General features: G+C 36.9%; 1 protein-coding gene across 2 annotated transcripts in view; it reads left to right on the top strand.

Moving 5' to 3' along the window:
• Positions 1-11,046, top strand: part of rabep1 (rabaptin, RAB GTPase binding effector protein 1) — a 37,701-nt gene extending 26,655 nt beyond the window's left edge. Inside the window, exons 14-19 of one of the 2 annotated variants that reach the window (XM_038708209.1) lie at positions 1,599-1,788; positions 2,020-2,031; positions 3,663-3,718; positions 4,158-4,256; positions 4,779-4,895; positions 7,205-11,046. In XM_038708209.1, coding sequence (XP_038564137.1) covers positions 1,599-1,788; positions 2,020-2,031; positions 3,663-3,718; positions 4,158-4,256; positions 4,779-4,895; positions 7,205-7,306 — 576 coding nt within the window. In that variant the 3' untranslated portion in view covers positions 7,307-11,046. The remainder of the gene's footprint in view (positions 1-1,598; positions 1,789-2,019; positions 2,032-3,662; positions 3,719-4,157; positions 4,257-4,778; positions 4,896-7,204) is intronic. The other variant, XM_038708210.1, reaches the window with a different exon arrangement.
• The last annotated feature ends 2,185 nt before the right edge of the window (positions 11,047-13,231 follow it).

Genomic DNA, 13,231 nt, shown 5'->3' with positions numbered 1-13,231 from the left:
GTATAAGACTATACATAATTACAAAAACCACAAACCCAAAAGTCACGTATGTGACGTTGTTACTGTTTCTCTCAATGACTGAAGCTAACGTTATTGAAGCTAATGTCAAAAAACTTAGATGGGAGGATGATGTGATGAAAGGACCAATAGTCGTTGGATTAAACGCATCAGGTGAGATAGTTCTGCATGGAACATAGCTAAGTTACCTAGCTAGTGGCAACCAAGCAATGAACGTTAGCTAGCATTACTTCGTTAATATGTTGCGGACATATATTGTGCGAGACGAGAGATGTAGTTCATTGAACGGGTTTCACACAAAACTAAATGTAACTTTACTGTTTTATGACAAACTGCAAAAACAAATTATATTTTAAATTGACCAACATCATATGTGTAATACAGGGCTCAATTCTGTGGCATAAGTAAGTCTCTTGCCCTTGACTACCATACATATTTTTTTTTTTAAAGAAGGTCCTATAGTGAAGTGAGGAACTTAGGCTCTGTATAGGTGTCACTATTTATTCCTATTTTTTTCTGAAAGGAGAACATTTCTGTCTGGAATACTTTGAAATCTCCCTGTTGGGTATGAATACAGTAATTTTTGGATTATTCAACAGCTCTGCACATATTTCAGAGAAAGCAAGACAACATAAAATGTTTAAGTTTCTAATACTGTGCTAAATGGTGTTTGCTATATAAATTGCAATGGCCCTAACAGCAGATAAATTCATCATTAAATCAAAAAGAAATTCTCTCTGCAGAAAATCCTCTGAAAATGTTGCTTTCGGAAACAATCTATAGGCAGCCCATTACTGTGGGGAAGTTATTTACGAAACCACAATAGCAAGTAAGAAAATGGAATTCAGAGACCATGACATATGGTTTCTATGGGATTTTGGACTTTCATCAAAGTCAAGCTCAAAATGTCTAAAGAGAAGCATGTCTTAAGATAAAAAAAATTACATTTAGACAGAGGGAGTTAGAGGAAGAAGGCAGGAATGAAATAAACACACAGCTTGGTGTGTGTTTTTGACCTGAGAAGTGTTTGATTATGTTTTTGCGTGTATCATGTATGTACTTGTGTGTGGTGCAACCCATTTAAGTAATTAATTAAACAGCCCTGTGGATGGGTGGTTTGAGTTGCAGATCCCTGAGTTTGTAGGTTTATAAGATGCCAAAAGACTGCAAAGCGGTTTTGAGATAGGATTTTACAACTTGTGTTGACATGCTGGCCTCATTCAAATGACTGAGAGGACGGTGTGTTTTTTTAAATTTTTTTACGTAAGAGGCTGGTCTGAAATTAGTATCAACCAAGTAAACTGGTAATAATTTTTGTAAGTTGTCAAAGCAGACATATTATATGGTGTAATGGTGAATACTTTGCATATGAAATATCTTTAGTTTAGATGTTTTCACCATATAGATACAGTGGTGTCATCAGCATACAACATCATATTTTCCAGTTACATTATCACCAGACTTTTAAAGGAAGAAAGTCTGCAAAGTCTTGCTGCATTATCTTAACCAAATTGTTGTACTGTATAATGACGATGATTCCTAACATTTGACGCCTCTAATGTGGTTTAATTTTTCTTCAGGAGCTGCATGGCCTGGTGTTGGGGCTACGTGAGGACCTGGTGGCGTTACGGACATCTGCTGATCACATGGAGGAGAAGCTAAAAGCGGAAATTCTGTTTCTGAAGGAGCAGATCCAGGCGGAGCAGTGTCTAAAGGAAAACCTGGAGGACACTCTGCAGCTGGAGATCGAGGGCTGTAAGGAGGAGATAGGTGAGACTCCGATGGTCAACGCAAACTATCTATTTAGATCATTAACTAACCATTAGTCAGATATACTGTAAACCACTAATCAAACATTTTCAGTAAAACTCAGCAAACAACATTTTTAGAACCCTTTAACTTCTGTGGGGATGTTTCCAGCATACAAGTTTTTCATTTGCTGGGCATTTTTTTACATTCTCTTCTGTTTCTGCTTTTGTTTTTTCTCCATTGATCATTCAGACATCTTGGAAGGTATGGCAAACGCTTTGAACGACCCCACATTAACTGCTTGTATGTGTGTGTTAATGGTGTAGCTGTCGGACTATTAACTGTAGCAAAGTGTGCAGCATAGAGCCCTTTCCCTTACATGTTTTGAACTGTCTTGGAATGGCTAAAATGTGCATTAACAGATATTACTGATTGTTTTCCTGCCCCACAGTTTGGTCATAACGTGTTACAGTGGTAGATTCAGATGTTATGTCAAAGTAACACTGTTGAGTGAATATGAGTGTGTGCACTCACAGCCTTAACCTTACACCTGTGTAGTGGTTTACTGAAAGAACTATACTCACTAAGCTAGCTTATTGATCACCTCATCCAGTGTATGATGAGAGATTTGGTGTCCAAATTGTTTTAGGTTAACAGTCCTGTCTGGTGTAGCATTAACAGAACGTTAAAACTAAGGCTGCAGCTAACAGTTATTGTAATTATTGATAAAACATAGCATTACGTTTTTCAGTTTATTGTCAGCAAATTAGTCAGCGTATGAAATGTGAGAGCCCAAGGTGATGTCGTCCAGGGAATCTTGAAAAGCCTAATGAAGCTTTGAATTGAAATCCTTAGATGGTATTAAAAAATCTTGCATTGAATTTGTGGGCAGCTGTTCTATACTTATGATATAAAATATATAAACTAAAAGTGGGATTGTTTTGACAGTGTATTGTGCTGCAGGAGGCTGTCCTAGACTCAAAATCGACAAATGGCGATTTTTTTTTTTAGCATAGACTTTCTAATTGGTTAATCTATCAATTCAATCAATTTAATGCCACTAATCTGGGTTCAATTTAATTGAATACTTTGTTAGGAATTATTGTGGTATACTGCTGGGAAGTGCTGAAAGAAATGTGATATAATAATAAATCATTTTAGGCCATATTGTTTCTACTGGTTTCCAATCAGTCAAAAACTGAAAGATATTTAATGATAATATTATTTAAAAGAAATATAAAATACAGAAAATGTTCACATTTCAGAAGGAGTTACCAATGTTTATGTAATATGTATTTCTTATAAACAATTTTATCAACTAATAGTTCCACCTAGGGTAGTGTGAAAAAATCATTGAGATGCAGACGTGGACGATTCTGCATCGATTCATAAATGTCAAAAATGTATTTTCTAAATGTTAATTGATGACGGAACAAAAAAAGTGGAACTCAGAAGTGCAGCAACCGGATAGTCTGTAGCATGTGCGTAACAACGGAAAGAAAACAGTGTTCCCTCTGTCTTCGGTACATGGCCGCTGATGAACGAATGAATGAGCAATACTGCTAAATTTCACACAATCATTAATATCAATGCGCAACTAATGATTTTTACTCGCACTGTAACAATCAACAGAGTCTCGTCTTTGTGTTGGATGGATTTTAGTTCAACGCTGACTTGAAGGCTCAGCCTATTAACTTTCAGGGTTTGTGTAGATCTCTTACTTCACACAAGCCAAAACACACAGAGAGAATCTTCCAGTAAAGGTGCAGCTTTGTTGAATTATTCATGAATTGCCAAATTATTTTCAAGAGACCACGTAATATAGAGAGAATATCTTGGCTTTGAGATTCAGATTCAGATGTACTGTAAGATCTAATGATGTCTCCTTTCCACAGCATCTTTCTCCAGTCTGAAGACAGAGCTGGAGCGAATAAAAGCGGAGAAGGAACAGGTACTTTACTATATAATATTGTGCAGTATTGCATCTTGTTAGGAAACAAAGAGACTTCTTGACAGAGCTTTCTCTAATGTACATGCCACTGATTTTGTCAAAACACCTCATGTGGTCAGTGAACATGTTTTTACTCCTGATATTCAAAGCTGCGCTAAATACATGCAACACTCATTCACTATTACCTACATAATGGATGCTATACATTCTGCTGCCTCCAGGTGGCCAAAAAAATTTACTAGAGCAGCTTTTTAAAAAACCTGCTGCAGTCTTAAAAAAAAATATATATATATATAGGCTGTAAAAAAATGCCTGATCCTGCATATAGGTTCATCCCAAATTACAACACTGCCCTGTGAAATGTATTGTGTGCAGTACTTCTTTGTATTATTAATATATATTGTATTAACTTTCATCATTTCATCTGTTGTTTATGTAGTTGCAGAGCAGTCTAACTGAGAAGACTGAGACGCTGGAGAGCATACAGGGCCTGAGGATCAGCTTGGAGCAGCAGCTCAAAGAGCTCATCACTGCAAAGGTCAGTTGTCTGGCGCATTTACCCGTAGACACAAAAAACTCTACCCAAAATGTTGCTGTGTTGATGTGACCAATAATATCAGAGGGTAGCAAATACTGTTATATATACTTAGCCAAAATATAAACATCTAATCACTTTATCATCAAATTATAGAAAATGCTTCAATGAATGTAGTAATTAGGTGCAATATATAATATTTCCTTATAAAAGATAGAAAGAGGTAGTGTGTTAGATGAAGTTGAGCATGATGTTCTTTCCATGCAAGAGAAAGCCTATATGTAAACGTTTTACTGCACTTTAGAAGCCATTTGTAAATTACTGTGATGACACTAAAGTGTTCACTCGACCAGTAATGCACAGTCTACATCATTTTAAATTATTCAGTAAATGTGTTTCACTTAAATATTTATTTCAGTTCTTCAGTAACATAGATGATTTTTCATTGGAGCCTATTGGCTCCATTTAGCCAGCTTGAATTTATCCATCCATGTGCGTGTCCGTGTGTTTGTGTTTTCACCGCAGAGTGCACTAGAGAGTCAGGTCCTTGACGAGAGAGACAAAGCACAGCGGCTGCAAACAGAACTGGATGTCAGCGAGCAGGTTCAGAAGGATTTTGTCAAACTTTCTCAGACCCTTCAGGTAAGGAGGATTTTATTTTATTTTCAACAAATCCCACAAAAAGACCAAAGCGAGCAATGACTTGATCATTAGCATTTTGTCTACACAGTCTGTGTAGCCTGATATATCTTCTTCCTCTGTGCCAGAGCTTGATTGTTGTTGTTCAAAGACCATTAAAAACACATCAATGCGCCACACTGCTGCACTGGAAACATTCCTTCATTACCATTAACACAATCACTGTAGTTTATTTTGACTCAATCCCACATACATCATCCTACTGCTGTAAAACTAGAGCACCAAATGTGGATTGATCTACAGCTTGAAATAGTCCCCAACAAAATCTACTCCTGTTTGTTTGCCAAAAATAAATGTTTTTAAAGATTTACGTCTTCGGTAGGAACAAATAGGTATTGATAGACTAATTCATGGTTGGCTTTGACTTGACTTTTTGTTTAAAAAAAAGAATATTGTCAGCCTTATCCTTCAGTGTGCATCTGTAGAAGGTTATGCTGTTTATAACTTTAACTTTGTTGGAGCTCTAATTCAACAAGTACTTTACACTGAATTAAAGCTTTTAGCGTAACACAATAGCTTCAATGGTTTAAGTAAACAGTTAAGCTCCATTTAAGCGTGAAATGTGAAACACAGTGTTAAACGAACAAAAGTAAACTGTTTTGTTGTTTCATGTAGCATTGAAGAGCTGCATCTAATGATTAATTTCACTTTTGAAATGAAGAATAAACAGTCACAGAGATTGTTTAGTCTATAAAATGTAAAATCGAATGGGGGGGAAAAATGGTCCAGCCCTATGTGACATCTTCAGAAAGCAGAAATTCTTTGGAGAAGCTGGAACCAGACAATGAAGAAAACTACCAAACGAAAATGATTTAATAGATTATCAAAATAGTTAGACCCATAAAAAAAACTTTTGGCTTTTAAAAATACATTTCTTTAACCGCGAGGGCGCTGTTGTCATCTTTGGTTGGAATTAAATGATATTCATGTCCTCTGTTGATGACACATCATCTGACAGCCTCGTCACACAAATGTTACTGAACTGGAATAAAAAATATATTAAAGGAAGGAGGATTGTCACCTAGTGTTTGAACTGTCGGCCTGTGTAGGTTTTCCCCGCACCACATCCACATATAATTTATTACAACATGATGTCACTTGAGTCAGTGCCTGCTGAAAGTATGTTGACAATGGATAAAAATCTGACGGTGTAGAGAAAGAAGTGGGTTTTCTGGACCACTGTAGCCCGCTCCTCATCTCTACCTGAGGCTAGTGGCTCGTTAAGTGTGTGTGGCCCCGCATCGCTGGTTAGTCATGTAGGGTGAACACCACAACGAATGGCATAACACACCTGGGGCCTGTGGGTAATGTAGGCGCCAAGGTATGACAATAAAAGTGTGGAACAAAAAAAGATGATATCTCTGCTTCTGTCCATCTGGAGATATGACATAAAAGAATCAGAGGTTCTTCAGCCAGATATCAACTACAACAAAAAAGAAAATTAATTATCAGGCTTTGCAAATTAATGGTAGTCTAATAAAAAATGTTGAAATGATATGCACATTGTGGTATTATTAATACTTCATTGATGGAGATCCTATATTTTATGTTGAATAAATATTATACTTGCATATTTACTACAAAGAGCAGTGTCCTTTACTGGCTCAGATTTTATTTTTGTTCAATTCTAGTGTATTCTTTGGTGAGTGTTATACGGTGGCCCAAAGAGCTCTACACACTGAATCTTAAGAAAAGACTTTCAAAGAGACAAAACGCAAGAAATGAAGAAAACATCGTCAATTTCACAACATATTTTGAAAATGCTACCAAGTAAGAAAACACAAGCAAAACTGACACTGCAAAGCACACAGAACACAGTTACTGAATCAAGAAATTTTATGAAGCCACAAACCACAGCAACAAATAAAATGTACCAGGTGTCTCCTAACATGTCCATCCCCTTTTACTGTCTCCCAGAAACTGTTGTTTTCCATTGTGTTCTGCGTGACTTGCAGCATTTCTGTACTTGTTGTGTTTTATCACTTTGCAGCATTTTTTTCCCTTCTAAATGCTGCGCATGTATTGTCAAATTGGTGACAATAAATAAAGATTTCTTGTTGGTACTCTGAGAGGCATAACCCGGGGGAAAATAAAACCTGCATAGCACTCACTGCTGCGAGTAAAGCTTAACAGCTCTGAGTGCAATGTAATAACTAAAAGAGACATAGAATTATGTTGAAACTGAAATGTGTGATTATTATTATTTTTTTTTAAGTTTAAATTAATCAATTAATGTTTGTTCATGTCCGCAGGTACAGTTGGAACGAATACGACAGGCAGACTCTTTGGATCGAATCAAAATCATCCTCAATGACACCAACTTCACTGACATCAACCAGCTTCCAGACACATGATATCACTGAGTGAAAACTGCCTTCAGTTTCTTTCCCCTCTTTCTCTTTATCACTGGCCCAATAACATTATTGATCTGACCCCCCCACCCCCCCTAACCACAGAAGAAGAAGTTTGGATGGACAAGGACAGACATGGCGCGAGGAGCCTTTTGTGTACATTAAGAGTCGTGGAAGATGGATAGAATAATGAAGAAAAAAAACACTACTAAAAAAATGTAAATAACTAAATGTGTGACTCTGGACGGAGGAGTTGGAAGTCTGTTTGTGTCTTGTTTCTACTGTATATATGACTGTCTGTATTAGCTCAACCAAAAGGGTTTGTCATCTTCTAAAGCACTTTTGATCTGTTACTTTTCTTTCCAGGTAAATAGGAAACAAATGGGTGCATCCTTCTGTTCTCCAAGAGGTTGATAATCACATCCTTGTTCCACTCGCTTGTTCTTTTCCCTTTTCTGGCTATTTTCCAGTGACTTTTGATGACAAAGACACAATGAAGGAAATTCAAGGAAAATACATAACTGGGATAAAAAAAGGAACATAACAAAGTTTGAGCAATACCCTCCATTTCTTAAACATCGTCTACTGTATCTTGCTTCGTTCTTGTTCTTCGTTTTTAATTTTTTTTTTTCTTTTAAAGCTGCCTAAATACAGTGAAGAAACATTGTCTTGTTCAAAGTTTTATTTTATTTTTCAACCTCACACTTCATTGTCAAGGAAACCATTGAAACGCTAGTAAGCCCAGTTCATGTGAGGTAAAGAAATGGTTAGGCGGAGGAGAACAGACAAGAAGTGGATACGGAAAATGATTGATTTTAATTCACTCTTTGCTCCTTTCTATTGATTGCCTTTTTTGAATTGACCTTTAGAGTTTCTTAATGTAATTCTAAAGCGCTTTAATTACAGTGGGCAGCTTTTAAATTATGATGAAAGAGCACACTATCACAACACTGGCACAAGGTGTTTCTCTTCTGTCGTAGTGGACACAGTAGCTGGTAGGGGGACGCCTTATTTAACAGACACTTCCAAATGGGAGAAAAACTAGCCGCGAACTAACTAAACCTCCCTGCTCCGCCCTAAAGAAATTTTTTCTGGCTGACTGGGAAAATTCAGGGTAAAATTACAACTAAAGGACAGCTGACTTTTCATATGACACATGAGCAATGAAACGGTTCATTCATCACTACAAGAAATTCTGCTACCTGTGAAGCTACTAAAGGGATTTAATTGAAGGGGTCGGCTCACTTTAAGGATGTCAGTGCAGTAGAAGCAAACCGTGGATTTATTTTGATATGAGAAAAATAGTAAAAGGATGAACAAGTAAATTAAACACCCAGAAGATCTGTCACTAAACTGTTGTACAAGAGTTCAGACTGCTACATGACTAAACCTGCCAGTATGCTTCAACAGAACTGCTTATCAGATGGTTGGATAGTTTCAGAAACCTCCTCCCCTCACAACTCTCCAACATTGGATAGGGGAACTCTGTGTCCAGCCATCTCTGCAACTTTCTGAAACAAACAATTCAACATTCACACCCACTTCAAGCCGTAATTGGTAAACATGTCGTAACCTTTTTCTCAGCTCCTATAAGAAAAAGTACATGAAATTACTGGTATTTCTGTCACTTTTTTAGTGAGTAAAAAATCTAAAATGTCTGAAAATGTACAGCGTTATCCTCATATTCAAACTATTATCTAGTCTCTTACGAGTATAACCCGATCCTTAGAAGGTCAGTAGGCTTCAAAACAAACCATGCTGACATGTCATTTAGCCACATCTAAATGCTAAAGTGTTTGTACATTTTCTGAATGGCAGCAGTTAAAAGAACACGAGAATCTTTGTACTTTCAACACAATAACTCTTTCAAATGGGGATAACGGCACACATTTTCAGACTCTCTTAGTTTCTCCACAAGGGCACTCAAGTTGTTTCACTCTGTTGTTCATATGGAAGTGACTGAGGTATTAGTGAAGAAAGTACAAACCTTGCTACTTTCACATCTGCACACACACCTGGCCAGTGGCTGCATGAAGAGGGTGTGATTGTCTGGAAAGTTGTCAGACGCAGCCCAGGTGATGTTGCAGACTGGAGGCGCTTTGTTTGAAGCAGACTGAGGCCTTAACACATTCTGAAAATGAACAGCTGCCTTATGGGCTTTTTGATTATCAATTTTAATTAATGAATAAGAGAAGGATTTGAACCACAGTTAATTAGACAGGTGGAGTCCATGAAGTAGCAACACTGTAACTCTTGGTGCATCAGGATTAGTCTTCCCCAGAAACCTTTTTTCCCCCCTAATGGAATAAAAAATGCAAGAATATTAGTAGGAGGATTTATGGTTTGGCTTCATCTCAAGCTTTATTATATATTTAACCAACTTAGGCAACCGCAAGTTATTACACAACTCAAGAGGTGGTACATTGTCAGCTGCTATAGCCCGCATTTGTGTCTCTGCGCTATGTTGTTGTCAAAATGACCACAGTGGAATATGATTTGGTATTAATAGACTTATAAAGACTACTATCATTGGTAAGATTGGAAAATTACTCTAAGTCATGATAATACCAGGGAAATTGCGACAACCATCCTTCTAATGTGCAAACAGAGACATTTTTATTTTTGTGACTCCCCAATTAATAGATTTAATGTTTTCAAACTTGTAAGGATGTAAATTTCCCAGGACTTGGCACTATAATGATTAAAGATCATGGCTCACAAGTTCTGCACTCACTTTGAATGTTTGCACACATGGAAGTTGCAAATATGGAAAAATATGAGACTGAATTAATTTTCTTCCGCTGGGAAAAAAAAGATACTCCTGACATAGATGGAGGGATTCTCTTTTAAAACTGCACACAATATATACACGTATATAAAAACATGCATACAGCAGCATTGTATGGTTTAAGGACATGTTTATCACTGTTTTTTTGTTTTTGACCTGCATGTATTCCATTTCCTTATGTTGCATATGTCCATACTGTAGATATCTTGAGTTGATATTTATGATAGAGTCATGTGATGTGGATGTGTGGGCGAGCCAGCCTGAGTTGCACTGACAGAGAACTGTATGTGTTTGGTTTGTATGATTGTGGGTTGAGCGGCTGCGTTCGGGCGCATTACTGAGAACTTAAAGTAAGAAATTTTACAGTGTGAATCCTGCACGTTGTTTTCTCTGATCGCCTTATTGTATTACTGGCTCGGTGTGTTTTCATTTTTATTTGTGACATTAAGCGTCTATTACAATAACAAATTTGGCCCATACGGCATTAATGTGAGGATTCCTCAGCAGTCATCGCAGACATTCACTAATTTGTTGTGGTCATGTTTAAGAGTTGATTTTTATTGAATAATTTCTGATCTAACGTTTCTGGATTATTTTAAAAATGTACATTAAATCCCAAAAATGATTGGCATAAATGTTAATATGATGATTTGAAAGCTCACACTGTGTACTACCTGCTACTTAGTTTTCAGTATAAATAGAAAGTCAAAACAAATAAAGTGCACTCAAAGGTGCAAATATGTTTGTGCATATTTTAGGTATAATAAGTTGTTTTTCAGGAGGACTGTGTGTTTTTTTAAATTTTAACCCATGTTTACTGACAAATCTGTTTCACTACAGTCTTAATAGTGACTATACATGTAAACTGAAATTTCACAACCTCACAATATATGTTAAGCTGTAATACACTGTCAGTTATTGAAATAAGTATGGACAATAAATTATTTTTAAAATAAATCCTGTTTCCAAAAAATAACTATTTAACATTCAACTTGGAGGCGACAACAAAGAGCAACACACGGCTGTTTTTCACTTTTATTGAATATTTTTGTTTCCACTTAATAACTCGGGAGTGCACAGTTTGAGCTTTCAGAGGCAGCTTTTATCATTCCTTTTGATTGTGATGAATCCAAGTATTGTTATCATATGTGTTTTACATAACATCTGTACTCGGGTTTGACCGATATTCTCGTTTGCTGACTGATATTCAGCAAACTCTTTATGGCACCCAGTTAAAAGAAGAAACACCAGATTCGGTTTGATGGATTTTATGCCTTTTAAAATGTAATAATATTGGCACTGCTTTCCTCCTAAAATAATTGTATAAGCACAGGTTTTGGCAGAGATGTAATGCTATTTCAGAACAACAAGAATAACATCTTTAAAGCTTAAATACTTTTGAGGACTTACATGCCATAAAAATAGTCAAACTTAAGTGCTGAATGTGGGGCGCTCCAGAAGCGTCAGTATTAAATATCAAAAACCCATATCGGTCGAATCCTAGTGTGTGTTCCTGCAAATCCACTTGTTAAATTTCAAACTGTCCATAAAACAAAACAAAACATGTGAAATGTTGACAGGAATTGTCATGTTTACTGATAAGCTGAGAGACAGGCATGAGCAGCACGCCGAATGATGAATACGATGACATTTAAACAATAGCTACCATAAAGTTCTGCCCACTGAATGTGTGTTATGTGGTTATCTCTTCCCTTCTGTTAACACAACATTATCACAGTGTAATATATGTGGCGGTTTTTAAACAAACATCTAATGTTGTCCCGGCACACTGTATCCCTACAGAAATATGAAAGATTTGTTAGAATTAAAATAAATCATGAATTCAAACATTGTTCACACACACATGTTCTCTTTGGGAAGATTTGAGCTGAAAAGCACAATCTGAATGTCCCGATAATTATCTATATTAGTTGATCATTAAGTAAAGGGCATTTTTATGAACACAAGGCGAGTCTACATTTATGCTCGCTACATAGCAGGGCTTTGAGCTAATTGCTCACAATGACAATGCTAACAGGATGATGTTTAGCAGTTGTAATGATCCCCATCTTAGTGTAGCATGTTAGCATGCAAGCATTTGCTAATTAGCACAAAACACAAAATGCGGCTGAGGCAGATGGGAATGTCATTAGATAGAAGGTTGCCTATTTAGTCATAAACAAAATATGTTAAGTGGTCACAGCTACTGTCTGGACACACAACCTCCTATAAACTCTTTGTTACTGTATTCTACAAGTTGTTCGTGGTCAAACCATTATTTGGTATATTTGCCTCAAGTTTTGTTTGGAATGGTTTATCGTACAAAAAGTATTTAGGATTATTTAGGCTAGGATACGCAGTATGACCTGTAGCCTGCATAATAACTGCTGGCCAATAGTCAGAGCCCATTGCGGTCAACTTAACTTATGAACGTACTTTCAAACACCCCTCACTGAGATTCACAGATGTTTGAAACAAAATTTTTGGCACTCTGGATATTAAATGTCTGACAGTCTCCCTTGAAATATTTGGCTTTTTGTATCTGGCAACGCTGAGTGATCACAAACGTTTTTACAATTCATCCCAATGGAGACCTTGAACTTCCAAAATACCATGGCAACCTGTCCAATAGTTGTCATCACATCCCCCGCTCAAAACTACAAATGTCAACCTCATGGTGGCGCTAGAAAAAAGTCAGGGTATCACTAAAGTATTAAGGGTACACCCTCTGGAAAACAAGAATTTATCCATCCAGAAGACGTCCAGTAGATGAGGGGCGACAGTGGTTTCAGGGAGTAGAGCCGCCATCCACTTATCAAAAGGTTCGATACCCGGCTCCCCAAGTCTCTATGTCGAGGTGTCCTAGGTCAAGACACTGAACACCAAGTGGCTGCTTGTGTCATCAGTGTGTGAATCTGCATGAATGTTATTTCCGTTCTGATGGGCAGGCGGCACATCAAGCGTGATTTACACTCCTGCTTCAGCCTCTGTCTGAATGTGATGTGTAAAGTATTTGGAGTGGTTGTAAAGACTAGAAAGGTGCTATACAAATACAGACCATTTACCAAACAGTCCATGTTGAAAACAACAGTAAATTCTGTTACTCGTTCATTAATTCATTAGTAATAACAATCTAATAA

The sequence above is a fragment of the Micropterus salmoides genome, unplaced genomic scaffold (genome assembly GCF_014851395.1).
Source record: "Micropterus salmoides isolate LMB-PRFRI ecotype aquatic unplaced genomic scaffold, ASM1485139v1 Ms_hic_scaffold_9, whole genome shotgun sequence".
Classification (NCBI taxonomy): Eukaryota; Metazoa; Chordata; class Actinopteri; order Centrarchiformes; family Centrarchidae; genus Micropterus; species Micropterus salmoides.
This window is presented reverse-complemented; position numbering and strand designations above follow the sequence as displayed.